The sequence below is a fragment of the Marmota monax genome, unplaced genomic scaffold, assembly GCF_021218885.2.
Source record: "Marmota monax isolate L192 unplaced genomic scaffold, Marmota_monax_Labrador192_F-V1.1 WCK01_AAM20220418_F8-fsc00223, whole genome shotgun sequence".
Classification (NCBI taxonomy): domain Eukaryota; kingdom Metazoa; phylum Chordata; class Mammalia; order Rodentia; family Sciuridae; genus Marmota; species Marmota monax.
Window position 1 is genome coordinate 371889 of NW_026692990.1, and position 14160 is coordinate 386048.

At 38.1% G+C, this 14160-nt stretch overlaps 1 protein-coding gene across 3 annotated transcripts; it reads left to right on the plus strand.

The window, feature by feature from the left end:
- The first annotated feature begins 402 nt into the window (after window positions 1–402).
- Window positions 403–11428, plus strand: LOC124098051 (protein FAM104A). Of its 3 annotated transcripts, none has more exons than XM_046452609.2 (5): window positions 403–598; window positions 2463–2629; window positions 4494–4593; window positions 9284–9343; window positions 11024–11428. In XM_046452609.2, exons 2-5 carry the CDS (start codon window positions 2472–2474, stop codon window positions 11249–11251), a joined length of 546 nt encoding a protein of 181 aa, XP_046308565.1. In that variant the 5' UTR covers window positions 403–598; window positions 2463–2471; the 3' UTR covers window positions 11252–11428. The 3 variants fall into 3 exon arrangements, with proteins under 3 accessions (XP_046308565.1, XP_046308567.1, XP_046308566.1); XM_046452611.2 differs by having other exon boundaries at window positions 9284–9336; window positions 11024–11237; XM_046452610.2 differs by lacking the exon at window positions 9284–9343.
- Window positions 11429–14160: the final 2732 nt, after the last annotated feature.

Sequence of the window (14160 nt, forward strand, 5' to 3'; positions counted from 1 at the left end):
AGATGGAAATGCACAGGATCCTGGTGAAGGGCTTGACCTCAAATAAGATCAGGTCACTTCTTCCAGAGATTACAAATGCAGATTCAGTATTGTTGGAAGGCGGTAAGAGTTCCTATCTGGTTTTGTTTTCTCAAGGAAATATCAGAGAATATCATGAGAAGGGTTGCTGTTGGTAAAGTAGACAATAGAGAAGACACAGGCATGGTTGAGGCAGCCTGGCAGCAGATTCAAAACACCACCAGTCCTTCCTTTAACTGACAGTTAAGGACAGCACTAGGAAAGAAAATGGAGGCCAACCCAAAGCGAGAGACTGGCAACGACCTCACTGGGTTCCTACGCGCAGGCCCAGAACCCGCCAATCCTAGACTAGCTTCCCACCCCCCAACTCCCCCCACCCCACCCCGCGCTCCTCAACCGCCTTTGAGCTGCGTCTTTTTCTTGATGGTGTTGGTGTGGATACGAGGGTGATACTAGAGATGGCTTCTGCGCTGGGGTCAGGTTGCCTGACCCACTTCTGGCGATACTGGACCATCCTTTGGTCTCGCTTGGCTTCTTCAGCCAATGTCTCCGAGTTCTCGGAAGATAAACAGCGGAATAGGTGGGTTTTTTTCCTCCAAAGTTGGTGATAATTTTTCTCGCCGGCCTGGAGATGGCAGTGTTGTGTCGTGCACTGGCCCTGAGCGGCTCTTCCCCCTCCCTTCGTGCTTGAAAAAAAACGCCACGGAGCCTTTTTCTGTGAACAGGCTGATTTTTCCACTGTCTTGAGTCACACAGGACCTGAAGCTGTGAGTTGGTTGTGGCTTCTACTAGAGTCCCTCAGGAAAACTCACCATTTGGGAACAAAATCCTTTTGATTTTCAAATTAGCAATTCTCTGGAGGTTCTGTCTAGATTGTATTTCTCCTTCTCGGGTCTTCTCTCTTTCCAGGTTGTCTTGGGGTTTTATGAACCTTTATCAACATATTTTTCATCCTTTATTTGAGTCATTAAATCTTACTCTAGAACATTTGTTAGGCGGATAAAGAGTGTTAAAGAAAGCTAACCTTGTCCATGACTTATCACTAAGCCATAACCATTAATAATATCTTCTGATAAATTTGTTTAGAGGTTTCACATTCAGGAAGATGTATTTAAAACAAATAAAATTAATATTACATCGTGATTTCAAAACTCCACTTTATATATTCAGTTTTACGTTTTGAAAAATCATTTTCATATTATTGGTCACTTTTTTTTTAAAGAAATGCAACCTATTGTAAAATGTTGAGAGTTTCAGTAAAAACGAGTTCAAAACATTAAAATACTCAAAATATTATTATCCAAACACAGTCATCACCAGACAGCCCTGTGAGGGCAGGAGCTGTTTTGTGCGTGTGTGTGTGTGTGTGTGTGTGTGTACGTGTGTGTTTTCACTTTTTTATGGGGGGGGAGTAACTAGTTAAGTTGGTGATCAACAAACCTTGTGAAAGAAAATAATTAGCATTTCTATCGTATCATGTATATACATATATATGCACCTACATACATTTGTATGCATATGCATATACATATGTTAAGTAGCTAATCAGTCCTGAATGGGGGAGAAGGTGAAGGATGGAGGAGGACAACTGAAAACAAGATTACCTTATCTGACAGGCAAGCACCTGGAAGGTGGGGGCCTGATGTGTGGAAACCTCCCCAACCATAATTACATCCCATTAAGAAAAACCTTTGTTCTAAGATCATGTCACACTCTACCAGATAGCCTAGACCCGCTCATCACAAAATCTATCTGGATCCCCAATCACCCTGGCAACCAAAATATCAAGACCCTCACAAAGAAAGCTTGCTGAGGGCGATTCAATGGGAAATAACCCAAATAAGAGTGCAGGACATTGAGGCAAAAACAGGGGAACTCAATTCCTTTAAAATTTCAAATCTGTGAGCAACAAATCATTTCTGTCTTGGAGGTGATCCATGAAGTTCTTAGTCAAAAGTCAAAATATGGATGTGGGTGTGACTTTATGGGAAAGTCCCTGGGACCCCCAATAAAACTAGAGGGCAAAAGGGCACACCATCCTTCACTATCCTTCGCTATGAGAAGACCCACTGTCTCCCTTGAGAGTGTCCCTTTTCCTATGTTTTCTAATAAACTCATGCCTACTATCTGAGAGACACATCTGAAATGTTTCTGGCCTGATCTCAAAGAACCAGTGAAGAGAGGGCCTCAGGAACTGCCTCAGCTTTGAAGCAGGGCTAGTGCCCTGTAACACATGTATTCACGTCGATACAAATATATATAAAAATCGATTTTACTGGATTTAGCTGGTTCATTTGTCTTAGTGAAGGCCATTTTTTGACCATCTCGATGAAGATTAAATGAATAAGATATGTAGTATGTAACCCCCTTTGTAGATATGATAGATTTTTTTATTATTGCTCCATGTTTTGATCAGCTGTTAATACTGCATGTCTTTCCACAAGGATCCTGCCATGGCTCAAGTTGAAAGACCCGCCGATTCCCTGTCCAAGAAAGACGCACGAGGCACTGGCTGCAAAAGCAAGAGGCGATTTATTGATACACAGGCGCCTGCGGGTGCTCAGCGAAACCTCAGCCGGAGCTTCGGTGAACTGGCACACCGGGCTTTGGGGTACAGATCTTTTATAGGGTACAGTGGTCAGTTTTCCTCCTAGCACAGTAACAGGTATCTCATTGGCTCTTTTGAATCCAGCATATAGGTCACTTAAAGGGTAAACTTGTTTTTCACTATAGGTTCCTGGAAAAACCACACAAAAACCATTTGTTATTCATTGTATGGTTTTTCATTGTATGATCCCGTTTGCCCAACCGTGCCGGCTCCTTTCCCAACCATCCTGTCCTTTCTTAATCGTTTACACTTAACTGATTTTCTGAAAAATACATCTGACGTCTGTGCAGGTGCGGAAGCAAGCCCTAGTGATTTATTACTGGGCCTAAAGTTATTGGGCTGGGGTCTTTCAAAGTGAATTCATAAAACTGAGATTCGGTAAGATATCCTAACATTATTTAGTACAGTGGTAAAAAGCTAATAAACCTGACCTGCTGCATTGGCTTGTGTCATGTAATGAAGACCTTGGGATATGAAGAATACAGTAATTATGAATTTAGGAGCCAAATTATGAACATATTGGAATTAAGAACATGGTAATTTGACAGCAGACAGTATGTGTGAAGCAAGTATGCTCTGGCTGCAAAGGACTTTCACTTCCCAAGTCTAGTTAAAAGTGCCAGAACATCCTTTAGCATGGGGTGGGAGGACCCATGTGTACTATAAAAAATTTCCTTGGAAATAACATTGTAGACAAGTAATCTGAATGCATTTATACTGACAACTTCTTTATCATGTTTGATTTGGACATGCAGTCTTTTACCATTTTTCACATCCTGAAGGCTCACATGGAGGGTGTTGGGACAGGACTCAAGAGAACTTTCCTTCCAGTTTCAGTTCTACCAGCCTTACTTATTTTTGCTATCTGAGTCACTTTGTTTCTCTGATCTTGCTATTTCCTCAACTATAAGACAATAGGTCAGGCTTAATAAATGGATGGCAGGGAGGCAGATTCAGGCACAGGAACTCCTATATTTCCTATTATACATTGCTTTTCTTAAAAAGAAAAGATAAAATAAATGAGTTTAATTTAAAAAAAAAAAAGTTGAGATCATTGGACTACCTGAAATATAGTTTTCCACAGATGACAGTTAGTTGAAGAGTAAAGAAGTTATGAAAATGAGTTGTCTCAGCCACCCTCAGGAGTACCAAACAGTAAAAAGAAATGTCAAAGTAGATGGTAGGACAGAATGTGTGATGAGTTACAGGGTATTTACCAGAATTATGATGTAAAACACTGCAATCTGATTACTTACTGAGACTTCAGGCTAAAGATGTAATCTTACCAACCATTAAAAACATGTTGAAAAATGAATGTTTTAAAGATGTCATTAGCCACAATCTCATGGTAACAGTCAGTTGAAGTAACCACTATGTCATAATAGTTGCTGATATAGCAACGGTAGTATCTTAACAGCGCAAAGGGAATGTCTCTTTAGTATCTCTACACCATTTCATAAGAGCTTTAATAGCAAATAGACACTAGAAGCTACACAGTCTTAAGAGTTATCATATGGAGGGGGTTAAAATCATGTAACCTGGAACTGTAATTTCAGAGAATAAAGACAATGAATGTGTTTAGGTAAATTTTGAAAACTTGGCCATAAAACTCTTTGTGTGTTTATTTGCAAGCATCAGTGACTTCTGAAACTCATCTAGGGAAACTAAGAGCTTGAATATGCGTAATGTTCCTGTTTTGGGTTTTTCTTCTGTTTGCCTTGGGATCTATCTACAGCTGTAAATCTATTTAAGCAGCAGATACATAATTTCTCAGTCATGATGTAAAAAATATGTATTAGCAAAGGCTTACAATTTAGGTGTTCAAAAGATCAATATATTTTCCTCACCCTTTGCAATCTCTTTGCAGGAAAAGGAAAAGAGATGGAAACCAAGAAGACAACCATCACTGCTTCCATTCCAAAAGGACTCGGAGAAACCTTCTCTTTCAGGATTCTCAAGATAAAGAGGTAGGAAGTATGGTCAGATAGCCTCTCTCTATTTCATTCATTTCCTAAACTAAATGATTCAGTTTGATCTCTGCAATGAGAATATTATTTTTCCAAGAAAGCATTTTAGAAACATTGTTTCTTCAATGCAGAGGTTTCTGAGCCTCAGATTTTCAGCAATGATTATCAGTGTCCTACAGAAGGATGGAGAGGAAAAACAGATTTTGCTAAACGCAATCAGTAGGAATTAAGCCCTAGACATTTTTTCTACTCATATAAGACATAAAAATTTTACTGCCCTTATGTTAGATGGAAAATATATTTTCAAGCACATATGTTATTAAATAAAATATAATTCTTGATTCCTCCTAGGAAAAAAGTGAAAATGAAGTTGAGGGGTGGTTGTAGTGATTTTGCAAAATTTGAACAGTGCTGGAATTGAAGAGTTTGAATTTTAATTTCAGGAGACTTAACCTTAATGACTTGTGTTCATTAGTAAGGTTTTCCTTCAGTTGAGATATAGCTTACCAGTAAAGTATTAAAAGAGAATTTTAAAGATTTTCTCAATGAATCCTGTTAGTTTGTGACTAAGTATTGCTTACTTTTAGTGTTCATGAGAAAGAGATGAAAGGATTACTAATTCATGCCCTCCTCCTGGGACTTAGACACAGGTAGAGATATTTCCAGATCCTGGGCAGCCACTGGATGGGTAAAATTACATAAATCATGTGATTTATTCTCTTGGCTGATGGACTTATTACATATAGTGACGTGTATGAACAGTCCATTTTATTTTTAATGTTTACACCTTCAAACTTATAGCACCACTTTTTCAATAAATCTGTCTCTGAGGAGATCAGTATAAGATTTCTAGTAGTGCAAACAGGAAGACCCAAGTGTTTCTATATATTTCTGTCTTTCTTTCCAGGAATATTGATTTCATAGTGTTTTTCTGATTACTGAGTGGTACAAAACATTGAGAGTGAAAAATTATGTAGATATAAAAACCAGTGACTTACTGAACAGAGTGCCACCAAAAATGTTTGTCTCCTGCTGATATAGAAAAGGATTTGGTGTCCTAATGGGGGAATTCCAAGGAAGCAGCACAAATGAGAGAAAAATGAAAACAGGGCCCTGCACACAAAATAGAATCAGAGTTCTAGGAATCCTTGATTTTTCACAACTAGTAAACTGACTCCTGGTCAGTTCATTATTTAAGGTAGTATAAATTCAGAAGATAATAGAAACATTTGATGGGTTTTTGAAATCACTTTTCTATTGGATTTTTAGTAGTCATTCTCATCACCCTTGACTACATGCATTCCAAGAGAAAGAAGTGCTCTGGGAGATTTTGGGGATGGAGCTTTTGTTCAGTCAAAAAATGGGCTTTGATGAGCTGGTAAACACTTGGAATTCAATGTCTGGTCCAACATCTTCTTGTGAGAGAAACTAAACCACTGAAAGCATAGTTAATTTAATCCATCAGTACAGAGATGCTAAAACATGAATATCACTGCCTTGTTGATTTGGAAAGTGGTTGTAATTTACTGGCCTAACTAATTTGGAATCTCAAGCTTCATAGGATTCCACAGTTTCAGTGGTATTATGGAGCAGGAGCCTGTTAGTTTAACTGTGTTGGAACTTTGGAGCACATACTTCAAGTGTTCTAATGAATTTGTGGGATTATTGGTTTCAGCTAAGGTCTAGTTTCTTCAGATGCCTTTGAATAAGACTCATATTACAATTACAGAGATGCAGTATGTACTGAGTGGATTTTGTTTTTCTGTTGGGGTTCATAAAAATAAATAGCTCTGAGGTATAGGGAATGGAGAGAGGAGCAAGGACCTGAAAGAAAGCAAAATCCTGGGTTCACCTGCTTTTACAATTAGGAGGCATTATGCATCATAATGTATCATAAATATGAACGTGAATTCCTATTCTGTTTTATGAAGATATTCTATAATCGGTATTCTTACTTATTGCTTCAGTTGATCACAAAGTTTCTCCCACTAGCCTGCTAAGGTGCTCACTCCACTTTCAAGCTAACCTTGTGTCTCTCTTGTGTCTTTTCTCTCACCTTTATTCCAAGCTGAAATCTGCATTCACTTTCTCTTACTTCACTGTCTTCTCAATGTTGATCTGAGCTGATCTCTGAATCGCAAATAGCTATCCCTGCAGACTTCTTAGCATGGCATCCAAGGACCCTGATGACATATCCATTTCTTCTCCTGCATATTTTGTCTCCCAGTCTCTCTTCTCTGGGAGGCACCGGCCACAACATGGTACTAAATTTGTCTCCTCAAGAAATCTTCTTCTAGCTTGTGGTCTTCTTCTCCCCATTGGTCTCCACCCTACAAGGCCTATTTCAGGTGCCTTTCATTTTAAGAAACCTCCCCTTTCTCTAGAATGCAATGCATTCTTTGCTGCATTCTGCATTTGCTGCATTCCCCTCATTGGAAATAAACACAGTGCTGTCATTTTCTAAGCATTCTCCTTGATTTGACTCAGGAACTACCTATTGAATCCCTACATAGTCCTGGCAAAGTTCATCCTTGCACATAGATATGCAAGTACCTGTTCAGACAATGGTTGGAGATCAGAATGAATTGTACTTACTCAAGAGCCTTTCAGAAGTGGGGCCCTGACATGTAACTATGAGTCCAACTGACAAAAAGCCCCACATGTGATTCTGCTACTTATCCCAAATAGAATATGGCAAATCTCTGCTGGACTCAAAGCATCTCTGCTGATGGGGTAAACATGGAGATTTCATTACGGCCCAAATACACCTAAAATCCCGACTTTGCACACAGACCTGGGCCCCAGGATTTCTGTGATGTGCCTTTGTGAATTTTGCTTGTTGAGCTATCCTTCAGAGTCTTCACGGATGTGATAATATTTTGCCACATACAAGAATTTGTGAGGACTTCTATACTATATTTGCCTGGCACAGAGATAAGCATTAAGTGTATATTTAAAATCAGAGAAAAAAGCAGTGATCTTTGTAGCTGTCCAGTCGGATAGGCATTCTGATGAGAAGTTTCTATGAGCACTTAAGAGAAGTATGAGAAGGATTCCTATTTTATGAGTCTTTCTCCATCATGAAGCCTTTAGTATCTCATTCATCCTGGTAAAAAAATGTTTCCTTTCTTAAATCAAGCTTAGCAAGGTTAAATGATTCTTAATAAAGACTGAAGTTGTAACAGTTAAAACCATATACTGTTAAGGAGCAGATATTTTCTCCCAGTGAATCTGAGAATAAAACAATTCATGCAGCTGGATATCTCTCATGAAGAACATTCACAAAGGTAAAGTGCAACAAAGCACAGATTATCTGGTATGGGCTATGTTTATTACTTAGATTGCACTCTTGGACTAGATGATGTTATTGTATATGAGCTTTTAAACATTCCTTAGTAGTTTAAAGAAGAATAAACCTTCTTCCTAAAAATCCCGTTTATAGCATAACAGTTCATTATAATTCTTGGCACCGATTTCAGAAGTGACTGAATTATAAAGCAGATTTTCCTTGGTGTTATAGTAGCATACTGTAGTTTACTTATGAATAAAATCTTATTCTTCCCCAAAGTAATATATCTGTTGTACATGAGTTAGAATTTGAGGATACCCCAAAAACAAAACTAAAAAATATTTGAAATCTTTAACTATATTGATGTTGTTAAGATTTGCACATTCACCAGAATTTATTTTTATTGGTTCTGGGGATTGATCCCAGGGCCACTGAGCCACATCCCCAGTTTTTCTTTTTTTAAAAAAAAATATTATTTAATTTTTGAGACAGGGTCTCACTATGTTGCTGAGGCTTGCTTTGAATTTGTGATCCTTGTGCCTCAGCCTCCTGACCTTTTGGAATTACATATGTGAACCACCATGTCCAGCCAGAAGAAATGTTTTAAAACTACATGAAAAACTACATGCACTGATTTCCATCTTCCCCAATGATGTTGGAGACATCTTTTCATGTCAGGAAAATACAACTACATCATCATTTTAAAATGCTTTGAAAATTCTATTGTATGAGAGTCTCAGTACAGTTTAACTACTGTACTGTTTTTGAAGCTTTACTGATTCTTATTTTCATTTATTAAAAAAAAATTATGTGGGCTGGGGTGTAGCTCAGTGGTAGAGATTTGCCTAGCATATGCAAGGCCTTGCATTCCATCCCCAGTAGCACAAAAAAAACTGCTGATGTTACAGTAATATGTCAATGAACAGTTGTAGTTATGTCTACACAAATAAGGTAAAAAGAAAACTGTTTAAGTCGCACAGATATTGGAGAGATCCAGTTTTTCTTCACAATGATTCTAAAGAATTCTATTCTCCCTATGAATTTTGGTGTATTATTCACCTTTCTCATCATGGTGTCACCTTAATGACACAGTAAACTGGATGTTTGTAATGTGAGATAAAAATTGAAGCTAGATGCAGTGGCGCACACCTGTAATCCCAGTAGGTCTGGAAGCTGAGGCAGGAGGATCAAGAGTTCAAAACCAGCCTCAGCAAATTATACAGGCACTTAGCAACTCAGCAAGACCCTGTATTTAAGTAAAATATTAAAATGGGCTAGAGATGTGGCTCAGTGGTTAAGCACCCCTGGGTTCAATCCTGAGTACCAAAAAAAAAAAAAAAAAAAAAAAAAAAAACCTTGAATTCATTGGAAATGATTTCTAGTTCTTATCTTATTTTTCAGACAATACTTGAAAGAAAAAGCAATTCAGAAAGCCAACTGAGTGGAACCCAGATGTATGTGGTGGGTTGTTTATCCAATATATTAGCTTACTTAATTTTTGAAAATTTATAATTAAACCACGTTGTTACAATGGAGTTCCAGATTTTTACTTTCATGTTTAGGAAAATAATTGGTTAATATTCTTTTGGAACTGTTTTGACAACTAGTCCTTATGTCTATTTTAAAGCCCTTGCTAACAATTTTCACATGTGGCTTCATTTACCCTTCTTAACATAGGAATCTACTTGCATAAAGAGCAACATAGGATGCCAATCAAATCTGGGCAATGTAGTGTATAACTTAAGATGAGTAGCTCTAAATGACCTATGGCTTTTGACGATTCTTGGTATAAAATTTGTTACTGCTAACTTTGGAAAGGATGACCTTGTGAGAAGTACAACACTAACATTGTTAAATATCATAATTCAGATTGGCGTTGCCATGAATTATTCCCTTGGGAATCCTAACATTGAAAGGCAAAAAATTATTGACTATAATTGGGTTCAGGGATCCCTGAGTAGCTTCTGTGAGAAAACAAAGACTGTGAGTGATATTATTTCAATGTACAACAACATTTCTTTCTTTTTTGTAATTCAACCCAGGACATTTAACCAGTGAATCACATCTTCAGTCCGTTTTATTTTTATGTTTTTAATTTTGAGACAAGGTCATATTAAGTTGCTAAAGGCTGCACTCACTAAGTTGGTGAAGCTAGCTTTCAACTTATGATCCTCCTGCCTCAGCTTCTCATGCAGCTGGTATTATAGGCATGTACCACCATGCCCAGCTATGAAAAAACAATATTAAGAGCAAAGAGACACAAACAAAACCAAGTCCACAGATAGAAAATCTACGAATGCAGAGTACCACAAAGGCCAACTGTAAACCTAAATTTCATTTTAAAAAAATGTCCACTGCCTGTCAGCACACGTGTGGATCTTGACTTGATAAAGGAAGAATGTATATATCCACCATCAGGAGACGTGTGCAGAGTCATCACATATTTGCATGTACATGTGGATGTATGAATGTGAATGAATATATGTATCAAACAATTTATGTCTTGCATCTTAACCCACAGTCTGTCTTACTTTTTATGGCCTTAATTTTGCTTTCTTTCTTTCTTTTTTTTTTTTGGTGGGTGGGGCGGGATTGAACTCAGGGGTACTTGACCACTGGCCCACATTGTGAGGGCTATTTTGTATTTTATTTAAAGACAGAGTCTCACTCAGTAGCTTAGCACCTCACTTTTGCTGAGGCTGGCTTTGAAGTTGCAATTCTCCTGCCTCAGCCTCCCATGCCGCTGGGATTACAGGCATGTGTCATCATGCCCAGCCAATTGGTGATTTCCCTTGGAGGAGGAGAAAGTACTTCTCTGATGTTTGGAATGAATGGTACAAGCAGGAGCTGAGGATATATGGAAGGATTTGGAACTAGAAGGCCTTTGTCCTCACCCTAACATTTTCTAGCTATGGGACTTGGGCATATCAGAGATCTGTTTCCTCGTCTGTAACATGGGAGTGTTAACCCTAGCTTTATTCATAAGGTTGATGTGAGGGTGGAATTAACTACCTTCAGGGACTGTACTTTCTAAACCTTTAAGCCTTGTATAGACTTTGATGCTGCAATTCTCCAAGCTGAATGTAAAACAAATGTGACTGTGGCATAATGGTGAACCTATTTCTACCTTTCTATTTACAGTATTCAAGCAGTGTTACTGAAAGGAACATCAGCAGCATTCATAGCCCAGAGAGAGCAGGTGGACCAGAAAGCAACATAAATCGGATTGCTGCTGAACACGACCTGAGCACCTGTCAGTTCTTGCATGAGGAGAATATGCTGTCCCAAGGTCCTTACTGCCAAATTAATCAGATCTTGAAGGAAGCTCACTTCTACAGCTTACAGCAGCGAGGACAGCCCCCAACCTGATGAACTAGGAGCCCCTTATTCCAACTTAAAATGTGTTTATAAAAGCAATTGCATACGCACGAAAAAGATCTTTTGAGGTTTCTGTCTATATTTTAATGACAGGCTTATGGGCCAATTTTGTTGCACCCATGCAATTTCAAAAAGGCTTTAATAAAATGCTTATGATATTCTTTTCAAGTTGGGTATCAAATTCACATTAAAGTGACAATATGAGGAATCCTCACCTATGCATTAAATCCATTCTATGTCCATTCAGACTGGTATCCACACCTGTCAGTGAGACTCTCCATGTCAAATGTCTTTTTTTTTTAAGTATGACTTTTTATTTTTAAAAATTCAGTAGCCCAGTAAAGTATATGTAGTTTTCATTTAAATACTAATAGCCCCCAAAATGTAATTTATATTGCAAAATTTAGAAAACTTCATTCATTGTTGCACTGAAATGAACTGCCATGCTGCCCTTCACAAGATAGATGTTGAACTGAAATTTCTTTTCTTAAGTAATGCCAACAAATAGACACAGTGTAAGCCACAAAAGTGAAAAGTTCTGACTCCACTGTTCCTAATTCCAGGGAGAGTGTTTCTAAGGGTCTACTATATTCAGATAGCATAGTATCATTAATCCTGCAGAGTGTGCATATCAGGCTTGCTAGAAAACACTGCTCAAGGTTGTCACAGAAGTGCTTAATAATGTTTGGCTTAAACAAATGAGATTAGGAGCTCATGTGATCTCCTTTACAATTCCCCTGATTATAGATAGATTTCACATTGATAAAGTGTAAGCTATTTGAACTGTTAACTAATGGATCAATAATTATGAAACTATTCATTTTATGTTATAAGAACCCTTTCAAAATGATTATGGGGCCAGTTGCCATCACTAAAATGGACACAATAATGTGGCTTAGAAACAGTGCCCCATGAGCTGAAGTGCCACCAGAAGAAAAAGGCAGTATTCTTTATATACAGAGGGATATGTCCCCATGTTTTGGTCATTTTAAAGAATGAGTAGTGACTTTATAGCAGTGTTGGCTTCCATGGTGAGGTGTGGAAATAAAGATGCCTCAGGTTATCTGGCTGAGATGCCAGGGTAAAATTTGTCACCAGATTGAAAGGAAAGTGATTTAAGGTCCAACAAGGCTCTCTTGCTATTTGGAGGTGAACAAAGCAGAAACTAGCAGACATAAGAACTATGGAGAGGCCGAGAGAGGAGTCTTTGTCATCAGGCCAGATTTGAAAAAGACAGAAAGAGATAAGAATGAGATTTTTTAAATGACAGGACAAATGTTTGAAAATGAAAACAGTTCTAGAAAAAGGATGTATGATGTGGCATGTGCATACACACTCACACATTTTCCAAATTTCCATGGTTGTTTCATTTAGTGTGGATAAGACTTTAAGGTCAGACACTTGTAGTGGAATTTTAATGTCATGGGGGAACATTGGCAACACTAGTGGCCTCAAATGGAGGAGTAGGCATTGGTTCATCTCTTCTTTCTCAATGAGATGTTTTGTATAAAAGCATTGTTTTCTATTGCTCATGTTTCTATAGGTGGAAAACCAGAAGATAGACAGGAAGAAATTTGAATCCTAACAATTTCCTGGCAGAGAATAGAGAAATAACATGTGGCTACGTTTTCCTTTGTAAAAATAATGTGAACAACATATGAAAGAAGACAGGGTGTTTGAACACTGAATTCACAGGTACACAACATGATTCAGGAAGTCTTGCAGGCTAGGAAGGATAATAGAATGAATCAGACATAATTACCCTATGCTCATATGTAACTATACAACCAGTGTGACTCCACATCATGTACAACCAGAAGAATGATAAATTATATATATATATATATATATATATATATATCTGCATATATATGATATATAAAAGTGCATTCTACTGTCATATATAACTAATTAAAACAACAAAATAGTATCCTGTTTAGAATGCATAAGAAACACATTGTCATTGAAAACCTAAGGATGTAAATTTTCTTTCATTCTCCATTAATTTCAAGATTTGAAATATGAAACTATAAACATGAAGAAGCACAATATTAGGCTGGAGTTGTGCCTCAGTGGAAGAGCACTTGACTAAAATGTGTGAATCACTAGATTTGATTCCAAGCACCAAAAAAATAAATGAAGTATTGTGTCCATCTACAACTGAAAAAAAGAATCACAGTATTTTCCAATGTGGGTTCAATCATGGTCAAAGCACTTCAGCGAAAACCTTTTATCCTACAAATTGTATATGCCATTTCCAACATAACTTTTTGAAATGTTTATACCTGTTTACATATAAACCAGAGTAGATGTTTTGGCCTTAAAACTCATATGTATAAGTATGAGCAGCATATTTAGGTTTTGGAGTACAAGTGTTTTCTATGAATAACACAAGAAAAAAATGGACATTGATAGATATTTCCAAGATTAGGAATTTGAAGAAGGGGAGGAAGGTTAAGTGAAGAGGTAAAGCTGGACATTGTCTTAAAAGGACATGAGAGTATGAAGCAATGGCAGAACGCTTTGTTACAATCTGGCACCTTCTAGCTGCACACTTTCCTACTTGCCTCCTAGCAATTGGAAAACCCCCAGCTTCACCCTCAAGGCTAGACACCAGAACAAGACACAGCTTTTAGCTCTGACTCAATCCCCGTGGATCCACTTCATAAATGGAATCCAGCATTGGTTTCAGGATCTTCTCAGGTGACCATTGCAGAGTCCTCCAAGGAGGGCATGGCAGCTCCTCAGCGTTCTTCCACAGAACAGCTAATGAAGGGCTTCAGAAGTCTGAATCCCATTCTGACTCCAGCCTCCTTGCCCTCTGACAGATGGGCAGCTCCAGCAGCAATACAGGGAGGAGAAGACCCTGTGGGAGCGGTAGGAGGAGCTGCTGGGCCTCC

Coding starts and splice junctions, on each gene's coding strand:
- LOC124098051 (XM_046452609.2), top strand. CDS start 2,472: ATGGCTCAAGTTGAAAGACCCGCCGATTCCCTGTCCAAGAAAGACGCA. Junction 2,630..4,493: donor CTGGCACACCGGGCTTTGGG/GTACAGATCTTT, acceptor ATCTCTTTGCAG/GAAAAGGAAAAGAGATGGAA. Junction 4,594..9,283: donor AGGATTCTCAAGATAAAGAG/GTAGGAAGTATG, acceptor CTTATTTTTCAG/ACAATACTTGAAAGAAAAAG.